This window comes from Lipophrys pholis, assembly GCF_963383615.2.
Source record: "Lipophrys pholis genome assembly, chromosome: 4".
Classification (NCBI taxonomy): Eukaryota; Metazoa; Chordata; class Actinopteri; order Blenniiformes; family Blenniidae; genus Lipophrys; species Lipophrys pholis.
The window spans coordinates 10718941-10731772 of record NC_137637.1 but is presented as its reverse complement, the minus strand read 5'-3'; the positions used below and the strand labels follow the sequence as shown (position 1 = coordinate 10731772).

Here is a 12832-nt window from a genome sequence, read left to right as displayed (position 1 = left end):
ATTGCTTTTACCGAATGTGATTCAGTGGTTCGTGGCACATTATTGTGTTTTGCTTTTTGAAATTTCCACATTGTTCCAATTGTTTGAGGGAATATTGCAGCTGTATTTAACTTCTCATGTGTCCAGAGCCGTCTGAAGCTCCGTCTCGAGTGTGGGCCCGCGCAACGTCTGCCTCGGAGGTGGAGGTGTTCTGGGAACCCATGCCCTCAAAGTCCAGCCGGGAGAAGATCATCGCGTACGAGGTGGGAAAAGTTTTTTTTAGCTTGAAACATTTCCCCCCAAAAAACACAACTTTTCAAGTGAAAACTAAACACTGTTATTGCATTTTGGACATCAGTTTACACAACTGTTTGAAAATGCAATTTTTCTGAAACGTTGCTACGGTGCTTGCACACCACGGCTGGTAAATAGTTCTTCTGCACATGCACGAGGAGATTAGCAATGACATTGTCAATATGAATATCTGTGTATTTGCCATTGTTAATGTTTATAACATATTGTTCTCTGCGCGCATGTGTGTGGTTTCGTCACAAAAACAAACAACAGCAGCTAACTACATCAGTTTCACCATTTCTGCCATTCTTGTGTAGACGTTTTGAAAGCGTTGCCGTGTAAACGCACAACTTTTCTGATGTGAAAATGCAGAAACGGGGCCAAAGATGGAGAAATGTGTATTCTCCTCCATGTGGTTAAATGTGGATGCTAATGAACCAGCCTTCATCCTGAATGTGTTTGTGGTGCATATAAATGACAAAATGAGATCCGAAACACTGCAGTAGTCTGCAACATTTATCAACAATAAACCACATTTATGCAACTTTCCACAAAGTAAACATATACAGTAGCGTTAAATGGACACAACACAGGTTTGTATGTTATAGGTTTATATTTAGTTGTTCTACACAGAGAAACACTTGTCACTGTGGTGCGCATGCACAGTAGCAGGGGTTCATAAAATTTGTGTTTTCCCTTGTTTCCACGGAGACGGAGTCGGGGCATTTTCAAAAAGTTCCACCTTGTGAACTGTTTTCAAAAAGTTGCTTTTTCAGAGGCTCCGAGCACCCGCTGTTGTGTAAACTGACACCCAAAACGCAACAAAACCTTTTAGCTTTCGCGTGAAAACACGGTCAATGTAAACAGGGTTTAAATCATGTGAGGATGTGTCACTCCCTCATTTGTTGGACTGAAAAAAAACTAAATACACGAGTAACTGCTCACAACACAAAAGAAAACACATGATTTCACTCAAATGCTGTATGTTAGCTTTTATTTTGATGCGTTATGCTAAATAGCAAGTATTTTATATTGTTTTTAACAGATTGTACTTTGAGGAATTTTCTTCAAGGAATATTCAAATAGTAAACATTTGTAATAGTTTTTCAAACATTCTTGTAATGGAGATGAAGAGGTCTTCTGGTAGCTGTTTTAAAACAGCTCTGAACTCAACAGCTGCTATTAAAAAAAATGTATATGTATATATATATATATATATATATATATATATAAGAAGTGTGAACATCATTCATCACTATCCTCCACAACATACACTCTCTGAGGGACGAGGCTGTGGGGAAAAAAGGCAGATAAAAACATTGTTCCTCGGTAGACCTCGGGTAGGTTACCTGCGTGGTAAAGCCCCAGTGGCGTGACCTCGGTGCAGAAGCTGCGAGAGTTTGCTCGCAGTGTTTGCTACATGCGTCGTTATAGGACCCCAGTTAAAGCGCACAAAGCGCTGAGCTTGGACTTTACGCGCTGAGCACAGGGAAAAACAAACCCATGATGGAAGAGCTGCCGCTTTCATTTCATATTGAGAATTATTACATGTAAAACAAAAAAAACATAGCATATAACCCATTTGCCCTACAACCTTTTGAAGTGAAAACGCCTTATTTTTGTGTTTTCAATTCAGATTTTTTTTTTTTTAATGTTTTGAAAACAATGTCTGTTTCCATGGTAACATCAGAACCGTTAAAAACGATGCATTTGGCATGCCAGGCCATGAGTTGGCAAACAGTGTCTGTTATGATGTAAGATTGTCTGCTAGAATGAATCAATTGAAGATGGAGCCTAAATAATCTAAAATCCAGGACAAACGCATTCACAGCCCAGGTGTGTTTGTGAAAAAATTACGACACGTAGAGTTTTCTTTCAAACGGGCCTTGGTCAAACCGAGGCCAAACAACGGCCAGGTGGAAGGATTCAGTAGAATAGTAATAGTAGTCATATGTCACAGTTGCCACCTTATTGAAATGCTCCCAGTCTGAATCCAAATGAAGTAACTAATGAGAATCTTCTTGATAGAGTACTCTGGATGACAGGCAGCATGATCACATTCCAAAGGGAGTTTTGTCCTCAATTGTATGTTTATGGTGCGAAGAGTACGACGGCAACACAAGCAAATGTATGGCGCACAGTCAAATGTGTCAAATCAACAGCAAGAAATTGCAAGGAAAGTTTACTTTCTTCCAAATGCTTTTGCTAAGGCTTTCTAAATTGATGAATTAACGGGATTAATCCATCGTCATGATTAATCTGATGAAACATTTTAATGCAATTACCAGAATTCACGGAAACTCCGAAACTTTCCCAAGGCATTGTGTGACAAGATCCCGTTTGTACACACTGGAAAAATGATTAACGGTGAGTCTCACAACATTGAAGACTATTCTCGTGGCTTTCAGACTTCTTCTTTGAGAAAGTCTGGCCTTTTTTTCGGGCTCAATCAGTCAAGTGTTGATATTTTCGTTGGAGCCCCCGCAACGCCATCTTTGATATCCCAGAAACCCTTGCGGCAGGTTTCTGAAGACGGCGTTAGTTTGCGAAACAAAAACCCAGTTTGATGGCTACAAATTCCAGTTTGTTTGTAAACATATTGACGTTGTTGTGAACGATTAAGGCAACTGCGGGTTGGAAATTTGTGGAAATGTGTGGTAATAGTCTTTTTTTCATGTATTGTTTGATATGTGCAGAAGTGAGACCTTTTATGGGAAGTATATTCTCAAGATCCTTTTCTGGTAGAGTAACTTTAAAATACCACATTATCACGAAGCACACTGTCGGAGGTTCCGCTGACTGTTCTCTGTTGCAGCGACATTGTAAATAAGTATCGTTTAGCTCTCCTCTCGGACAAAGTCAACAAGTTAGTTTGTTTAGTCGCTGCTGAAAAAGGAGTGACAGGAACATTAATGTGGATAAATGTTTATAAAAGAGCAAAGGTTTTTTTTTTGTTAAACATTAACTGAAGGTGTTTAACAAACACGTCATGTGGAGATATATTCCCTTCTGTTTTGAGTCTGTTTGCTCAGGCAAAAGGAAACGTGATTATTTAAGATTAAAAATGAATGAATATTTAATCGTTATTAATCAAAATGAGCTCACAGCAACTCTGTGATTAATCTGATTCAAAAATCTTTATTGTTTGACAGCCCGAGTTTTAACTTTATTTATGAATATGTATTTATCCAGACTATCAAGTTCATTGTTTATGTGTCCTTTAAAGCATTGTATTTCTCAATTGTGCTCCACTACGGTTTGAAAAGCAGAGTGAAACTTGACTGTCTGGTCCTGATGCTGCAGCGTCCTCGTACAGCAGCGCCGGCTGGCGCGTTGCCCGGCCTCTTTCGTTCTAACGATTCCACTGAAACTGGATTTGAGAGGCGCTAAATTAGATTAATTATAATATATGTCAGAAAATCCTGTGGGACCTCTTTAGGAAAAGTTTGTCATTGTGAGAATTTGAATAAATATCCGCCCGTGTGCTTGTGACACTTGTCAGATGAAGCTGGCCCACCCAGCCGCAGAAAATAACCCTCCATAATGTAAACTCTCCCATGAATTAATGAGAGAATTAATCCTACTGTTTGCTGTTTCGGATAACAATTATGCAATTTTGCAGATGATTAATTATCAGTTACGTTGATCTTGTACGTTTTACAATGTTGTACTTGAAGAAACAATATAAATGTCCTTTAAAAGTTACAAACCACACATTATGCAATAAAGAGCTGAATATTACACCTGTATCAAAAACATTTAGATTTATAATTAAATCACAACTGTGATACAGTGAACATAACTCAATTAAAACGGTACAGAACAAATACCACTAGCTAAATATATCCGTGCATTGAGAACAGCATGACATTTCCTTATTTAATGTAGCTCGAACAAAGTAAACCTGATTTTATAAAAGGAAAATAAAATTCTTATTTTTTAACCACATTCCTTTGAAAGAAGAAGCCATTGAAACAGCAAGTCAAGCCAAATTGTGCAAAAATATAAGTAGAAAAAAATGATTATTTTAAGAAATAATAACGTTAATTTATGAAGAAAAAAAAATACAGCTTTTTATTCCATATCCAGAAAATCATTTTAAGAAACTGTGACACTCGCCTCAAAAATAATATTTTGATATTCAAATGTAATATACCTTAGGATTTGTCACATTCCTCATCTGACCTGTGATAATCAAATGTTTTTGTTGCATTTTGGTCCGTCTACACAACAACATTGCTGGGAGCCATTGAAAATGCATCTTTTTGAAAACGGTCCTCGTCCGTCTCCTTGGAAATAGAGGAAAATGGAACTTTTTGAAAACGCATAGTTTAGTGCAGAGGTGTCCAACCTCGGTCCTGGAGAGCCCCTGTCCTGCAGGGTTTAGCTCTCTCCCAGTTGCAGCACACCTGATATCAATGAAGGGCTCGTTATTGGGCTTTTTCACAACCTTGGTGATGACATCGTCATTAGATTCAGGTATGCTGAAGCAGGGAGAGAACTAAAACATGCAGGACAGGGGCTCTTCAGGACCGAGGTTGGACACCTCTGGGTTAGTGTGTTTTCATTTCAATAAAGTTTTGTATTTATATGGCATCCTTTTGAAAACGATGTCAATTTAAACGGTAACGACAGAAAGGATGTAGTTAGCAGGTAGGGCCACTAGTGGGGGTTGTTATATGTTTTTGTAAGGACACCACAAACACAAACGCTACACACATTAACAACGGCGAGTACACGGACTGTGGTTTGGACAGACAACGAACATATAGAATAGTTTACCACCGCGGCAGAACATCAAGGCACATCATATGAGGAGAAAGGAATGCTAAATGAAAATATAAACTTGAACAGGCACTCGGCAGAACGCATACCTTCACCAGTGCCACCTTGCAATGCTAAGGTTAAATGATGATATTCTGTTAGTTGCCATTTTTTCGTGTTACTTGAATGCACCGTCAGACCGAGTTGTGATTGGCTGAGAGTGAAGAAGGGGGCGGGGATGGCAGCGGGGATGGCAGCGTGCTAGCAGACGGCTCACGGCAGCTGCAGCCCTCCAGTGCATCTCCATGGCAACATACGCTGATCTCCTTTGACCTCCTCCATGAGGTCCCTCTAATGCGACATCGTATGGGACATTTTTTAAGTTTTTTGTGGATTTATTCGGAAATGGTTTGCCGTTTACGTCCCAGAATCTAACTGATTGGTCCTTGGATGAAGACAAATCATCCCTGAAGATTTCATACAATTTGGGTAATAGTTTTTGCGAAAGGTTGGTAAAATACATACAAACCAATAAATCAATACATGCAGACAAAAACATAACCTTTATCCAACTTTTGTTGTCGATGGTAAAAAATACAACAACTCACTAAACGAGACCTAAAGTCCACAAAGAGTTTCATAAGTCATCAATGAATCGAGTTTTATTCAGTGATTCAACATAAAAGCAAAAACCACAAAAAGACAGTAAATAACCAATATGAGACAAAAAGCTTGGAGTCAAAAATGAAAAAAAAAAGGAGCAAAAACCTTCAGATTTAAGAAAAGAAAACCACTGTCTTCAAAATGACACACTGGATGCAGGATCATCTGAAAAATACATCAAAAGACTCCAAAGAAACATGTGAGATTATAAAAGGAACAAAATCATGAATAATTCAAGTTTGATTGAGTGCTTCATAATCGAAGTGAAAAACCCCACTTAGAGATATAAAGTTATTGGACAGAGAATGCATAGACATGTTGAATAAAAAGTTATTTAAAAAAAATAAAAAATAGAAGCTAAAGCTTTGTAAAAGAAGTCGTGAGAAATCTGAAATTGATCCAAAGGAGATTCAAAAATTACCAGAAAAGACGAAAAAAAAAGAAAACCTGTTCCTAATAGCCCAAAACAACACTAATGCAATATAAAATTTGTGATACACAGAAAACTAATTAAAGATGTATAAAACAACCTGAAATCAAAACAACCTCCAAACCCATTTTATGATGTTTGGAAACGGTCCAAGACATCTGCAAGATTCCTCCACATAAAACAAGCAGGAAAAGCGTCTGTGAGGTTTCATGCCGACTTCAGGAAGGCTGAGCTCAGTCCTGTACGGCGGCTTCGCAATAAATCCCTGCTGTGTGAAGGTTAGAATGGTCACTTTCTTTCTGTCGAAGTTAAACTTTGGAGATATGCGCGCCGTGATGGTTCTCTAAGCAGCTGTTAGACGAGCTGGCAGCCGAGTGTAAGTTCATGGCAAACTGAACAATAAGTAAGTGCTGTGTTCACTCTCCTTTTACCTCCATCTTCCTCTCCACCACCTCCTCGGGGGAAATATCTGGTTTTTCACTGCCGACACTTTCTGCTGTGTTCACCAGCGAGCCATTTACTGTGCCCGTCTCTGGTTTTCCACTGAGCAGGATGTAGACCGAGGTGTTTTTTATTTCTTTCTTTTTGTTAATGTTTTTCATCTGACTGTCAAAGTGAAGCAGCAGAGTCGAACCGGTGAACAGCAGCAGTGTGCAGAAATCCAGAGTGAGAGGATTCTGCAGAGTTCTGAGAAGTTTTTGTGAGCAACTTCTTTTCACATATGAATCCATGGAAAACGTTATTTTAGAGCCACTTTAGGGTTCTATTCCCTGTAAACCAACACTGTAGAGCAGGGGTGTCAAAAACATCTTAGTTCAGAGGTCAAACACAACAATGTAAAATAATACCAATTTAACTTTTGAATTGAAACATACAGTATTTTCTTTTGTTGTTTGCATGATGAAAATGTTTACGTTAGGCTCAGTAATTGGAGTGGTAGTCTCTCAGTCTGCAGCATGTGGAATTGTCCTTGAGCAAGACACTGAACCTGAAACTGTTCCCAGTGGATAGATAGAGGGTTAGGTTTAGGATTGTGGACTGTGGTGGCCTGGAGGTCAGACAAGCGGACTTGGGAGCATGCAAGTTCGATTCCCACAGTGGACAGGTCACCACTGTGGCTCCCTGAGCATGACCCTTGACCCCAGAGGGGATTAATAAAGTAGGATTGGTTTTTGTTTATATTTCCACGTAAGCAGTTACGCAAAATGACTAAAATCTCCACGTAAAAAACAATAATAATAAAACCTTCTGGTGCAAAATACAGTGAAAGGTCCAAAAACCTTCTCCTATATGTTGCATTAACTATGTTTTTATAAACTCACTCTGACTGAACCTCTTGCTTGGTTTTGACCCGCGGGCCTTATGTTGGACACCCCTGCTCCAGACAGTGTTTGTTGTTCCTCCGCCGGTCCGCAGTATCACTACATTAGCCTCGTGTTACCTTTAAAGGCATCACTCCGTTCCTCCACACAGGAGACCTTTTAACTGTGGGTTGTTTTTTTTTCAGCATGTTTTTTTTTTACACTTCAAATTCAGTTCCTTGCATTTCGTGAACACCGGTGGAGATATTTGTTTTGTTTCCATCCATTTTATTGGAGGGAATCTATGAGTTTGTCACATTCTACACAGTCAGAGGCACAAAAGACTTTAAACTGCAGCGTCTTACTATCGATCCTATGAGGGGTCGCGGGGGCCAATCAGTTGATTTTGAGCAGGTCACTTGTGCAGCAAACACACACACACACACACACGCACGCACGCACGCACGCACGCACGCACGCACACACACACACACACACACACACACACACACACCAATAGGCAATTTTAGGCACTATTTACACAACAACTTTTTCAAGTGAAAACACAAAATTCTCGTTGCGTTTTGTGTGTCTGTTTACACAACATGGTGAAAACAACATTTTGAAAATGGCTCCAGAGGTGGAACTTTTCAATGGAACATCTCAATGGAAACGGGGTAAAACGCAACTCATCTGAAGCACTGATACTGCGCATGTGCACTCTGGTTGCAGTAACTAGTTCTGCACATGCACGGGATGGACAATAACAACAATGTTTACCTCCAGAGTGTCATGACTCCCAGTCCATGTTCTCTTGGGACGTGATAGTTTTGTAGATGAGGATCACCTGTAATAGAAATCCAACTTGGCCGTCTGTCCATACAAATGTCTGTGTACTCCCATTGTTAATGTTTATAGCGTATTGTTCTCTGCACAAAGGTGTGTGTGCTTTCATTACAAAAGCAACCAACAACGTCAACTTGTGGCCCGGCTCACTAACTCCATCATTTCAGCTGTTTCCATGGGAACGCTGTGTAAAAGTAAAACCTTTCTGAACAGAAAAACACAGGGAGAATGTGAAAACATCCCTTGTAGATGAAGAAACCCCTGTGTGCTCAGGACTGCCAAAGTAGTCAACATCCCGTAAATACATTGCTTGTTTATTTTACAAATCCTTGGAATAACTGGGAACGCAAACAAATTTAGTTCACATGCAACAATGGAAAAAATGGTGTTAGTCGGTGACCTTAGCTTCAAAAAGCTTTCAGAACAAAACTGATGAATATGTCCCTGTGCCATTTTTCTAAAACGCGTTGCATCAACACTGGATTCCAAGTGTTTTCCTTCGATGTTGCCATTTTCACTAAAGAGTGTATTTACGTAAGATGCTGTTAAAATATAGAATATGTCCATCATGAAAGAATGTTGCCTGCCTGCAGACTACCTTCAAAAAATCTTCAGATTTCCCAGCTCTCTTTGAGCGGAGGCGGAGGGTCACCAAGAAAAAGGTCTTCATTCTATCAGAGGGAAAACACACACAATCATTCAGACGTGCAGGAAATGTACAGTCTTCATGCGAATATGGTATGGAAAGATGCCTGTGAAGGGAGAACATGCAAACTTGAAGGCTCCAGTATATTTGTACATCTTCAGTCCGCAGAGAGCAGTGCGTATTGTCTATGTACACATTGCTCTATGTGTACTGGAAATTGTAGATGAGGAACTGGGCTCGCTGTGTGGCACCACACGTTCCAGCTTGCCGTTAATGAGAAAATCCAAAGTTTCTGTTGAATGATCCTAAAGAGGTTACCTAAAATCCTAAATAGTGAGTTCCTCTCTGCAGGCAGAAAATGAGTGAAAGCCTCACCCATTCATAAGATCCTGCCAGATCATAGTGCTTTAACCAAAGTCACTGATGTCAGAGGCTTTTTCATAGTGACAAACTGAGAAGGGGTTTCCTAAACAGAAGTGGTGTCACGTTGCTGCAGGAAAAATTTTTTAGGCTGGACACCGAAAGAAATTTCACACATTTCGCACAAACTCTGAAGTTTTGAAGTAGATTTTCGGAGACCCAGTCGATTTCTGCAGATGTTTTCATGTACGACTGAAGTTTGGTCGCCCATCCCTGCAGGCTGAACAGCCATCTGTGGACCGTGGACCTTAGAAAGCTCTTGTATCACTTCAGCAATCTGTCTCAGCAGGATGCCGGCCCCCAGAGGGCTCTTCATGCATGCTAGCCAGCAAATACCATTTGGCCAGTGGTAGCAGTGTCAATGATGTCGATGTATTTTAACTCGATAAGCAACTGCTGAATAAACTGCGCCAATTAGCACACACTGAAGTGTAAAGTTACAGACTTCAAGACAAACACCATAGAAAGTGGCAGATTCGAGTTGCCTTTCAGTCACGTGTCCCAGCCCAGTGGATCTGAGCTCCTGGTGAAGTCTTTATTAATATGTAGTTGGTGCGTCTCCCTGATTAGAACAGCTGTTTCAAAGGTTTTGGGGGGGGGGGGGGGGGGGGGGGGGGGGGGGGGGGGTCAGCGTGCCCAGCTGAGAGGATAGTGAGTTGTCATAGCAGCCTTCACTTATATGAACCGTAACAGCAGGAGCACTCCGATATGTGTACTCAGGCTGAGCCAGCCAGACGCAAATGCAGCTCAGAGTGTCTACTTTCAAACGAGGAGTTTAACTCTCGGCAGATTGTTGTGGCTTTTTTTTCTCCTTCGAAGCCGTGAGAGCACGAGGAAGTGCTTCGGCCTTCAGTTAATTCTCTGACATGGTGTGGCAAAGTAAGAATATTCATGACGAGCCGAATTAAAACACAGGACTCATGACTAAGCATCTAATATACACAATAAAATGTGAAGTTTTTCTTTCCCCTCCAGGGTTACAAACATGGAAACTTCAAAAAGGGCGTTAGCCCAGAGCAGTTTATCATGCACTGCTCTTACTAGAAGCTTTCAATATGTCATTTGTTGTCTGAGAAACTGGGCGAGAGTTCTATATTTTACAAGGTAAGTTAGATTGAAGGGAGTTAAAGATTGCCCTAACTGACTCAACACGCCCCGTTTACAACGTTTTAAGTGAAAATGCATAATTTTTGCGTTTTTGTTTCAGGAAAGCTTCGCGTTTACACTGCAACATTTTGAAACTACTGAAATTTACTGACTATAATCTGCTACTTTTTTCACACACTCCGAACCCTGCGGCTTAAACAATGACACAGCGAATTTCTGGATTGTTACGAGTAATGAGCTTAATTTTTCTCTTTTTTGGGGGGGGGGGGGGATTTGATGGGTGTGGATTATATTCAGGTGCGCTCAATAGTCTGGAAGCTACGATAATCAGCTCAAGTTTTTCAATGAACAATTCGCTCACATAACAAAAGTCCAAACAAAATTCATTGGGGGCATAGTGAGTGACGCTGTGGTTATACTGAAGGTATTTATTTGATACAAATCATTTAAAACGTACATATTATTCAACATCACTTTTTCATTGTATGTTGTGCTGATTCCCCGTTACTTACAGGGCTGAGAACTCACCGTAAAGAGAAATACAAGCAGTCAAGCGTTATCTCATGGGTAGTAGTGAAGAGGAGAAGCTCCTCTTTAAAGGGAGAGAAAGCTAAGACGGAGGCAGACTCAGAGGTGAGGCACCATCTGCCTCAGTCGGTCAGGGTGAAGAGAGAGCAAAGAACAGCAACAATAAGCACTGGGCAGGTTGGTTCAGCTGCAGATCACAAACCTGCAGCTTCCGAGCCTCACAAACACACTGATATGTCTTCAGGGAAGTACAAGAAGAAAGAGATAAATACTGTATATTCATTCTCGTTTAAACTCCTACTTCCAAAAAGGTTGGGATGTGTGAATAAAAAGATGCCATAAACTAGTTATTTACAGTGGAATATAAACAGGTCTAATGTTGAACGTAAGACATTTTGCTGTTTCTTCAAAGGTTATTTTTAATCTGGAAAATTTTTAGTCTGAAAAATGCTGGAATGTTTACCATTAGGAATGTTTTTTTCTGATATGTGATGGAATTACTGTTGGAATATGACAAAGTCTTCGTCAAATGGAAGGCTTTCCCGAAAAGAGACCTTCACACAGTTTTCAGCATTGGTGGTGCCTTAGTAAATGTTTAAGTTGCCCACAGAATAATCACAAATATATTATAATATCATCCAATTCTGGTTTTGTACTGAGCACTCTCAGTGCTTTTCAAAAAGAACAGTTCAGTTCAACCTCAGACCTTTTTAAATGAAGCTTTGACACAAAGAACACAGCCATGTGTTTGAATGTGTTTTGAATTATTTCACTTGAATTGGATGTACAGGTTGCATAATGAACTGTGTTTACAATCATTACTGCAAATGTTCCTGAGTCCATGCAGTAGGTTTGAGCCCCAAATTCCGTCTGTCCTTAACGTTGTGCTGCTTAAAGGTCCAAAACTGCAGACAGACGATAAGACCATCAAGCTCTTCAGAATTTTACATTGCATAACTGTTTAGTGTTTTGGGGGAGAAAACAGAACATTTCAATTATAAACCCTTTTTTTCTTTTTTTGCATTTTCATTTCAGAAAGGTTTCTTGTTTCCACGGCAACGTTTTGAAAAAGATGATCGTTTACACAGAAACTCGACAAACGAATGAAACCACACAGACACACACATGTGCGCAGAGAACACTATACATACATTATAAACATTAACAACGAAATTTGCGAAAATTTGTATGGACAGAAGACAAAGTTGGATTGTTTATACGGTGACTATAAAACGTGTCGTGGCCCCGTTTCAGAAAAGTTGTGTTTTTTCTTATTTTCATGGAGACAGGTTTGGAGCGTTTTCAGAAAGCAACACTTTGGGAGGCGTTTTCAAAAAATAGTGTATTCGGTGGCTCTGAGCACCATTACGTGTAAACGGACACCCGAAGTGCAGTGAACGTTTTCAGTTTTGACTTGAAAACTTTGTCATGTAAACGGGGGCCTTGTTTAAGATTTGTTTTTCTCCTCCTCAAATCAGTCAAACATGACAAATCACAAACAAAATGAGCTGGAAATTTTAGGATAGATCATTCAATACAAAATAAAGGCCACATTGAAAAGATAAAACGATAATTCAACATGTCGGAAGTCGTCCAAGTTATAGTTCCACCGAATCTTCTCTTAGAAAAAGACGTTTCACTTCTTATCTGAGACGTTTGATCCATTGAAGCCTTTCAGGTGACAGATGGAACATCTTTAGGACTCTAAAGTCAAGAATTGGGAATAACGCAACATTTCCAAGCAAATAAAATATGTGAACTGAGGCTATTATGTTAGGGATTTTTGAAATGTGCACAATGGTCATACACTATATGGACTTAATGGAACATGTATTTTTTTTTTTTTCTAAAACA

General features: G+C 39.9%; 1 protein-coding gene across 1 annotated transcript in view; it reads left to right on the top strand.

Moving 5' to 3' along the window:
- Positions 1-12832, top strand: part of cntn6 (contactin 6) — a gene marked incomplete at both ends in the record, with an annotated part of 89084 nt that overhangs the window by 61280 nt on the left and 14972 nt on the right. Inside the window, one exon of the mRNA XM_080462045.1 lies at positions 127-242. Coding sequence (XP_080318171.1) covers positions 127-242 — 116 coding nt within the window. The remainder of the gene's footprint in view (positions 1-126; positions 243-12832) is intronic.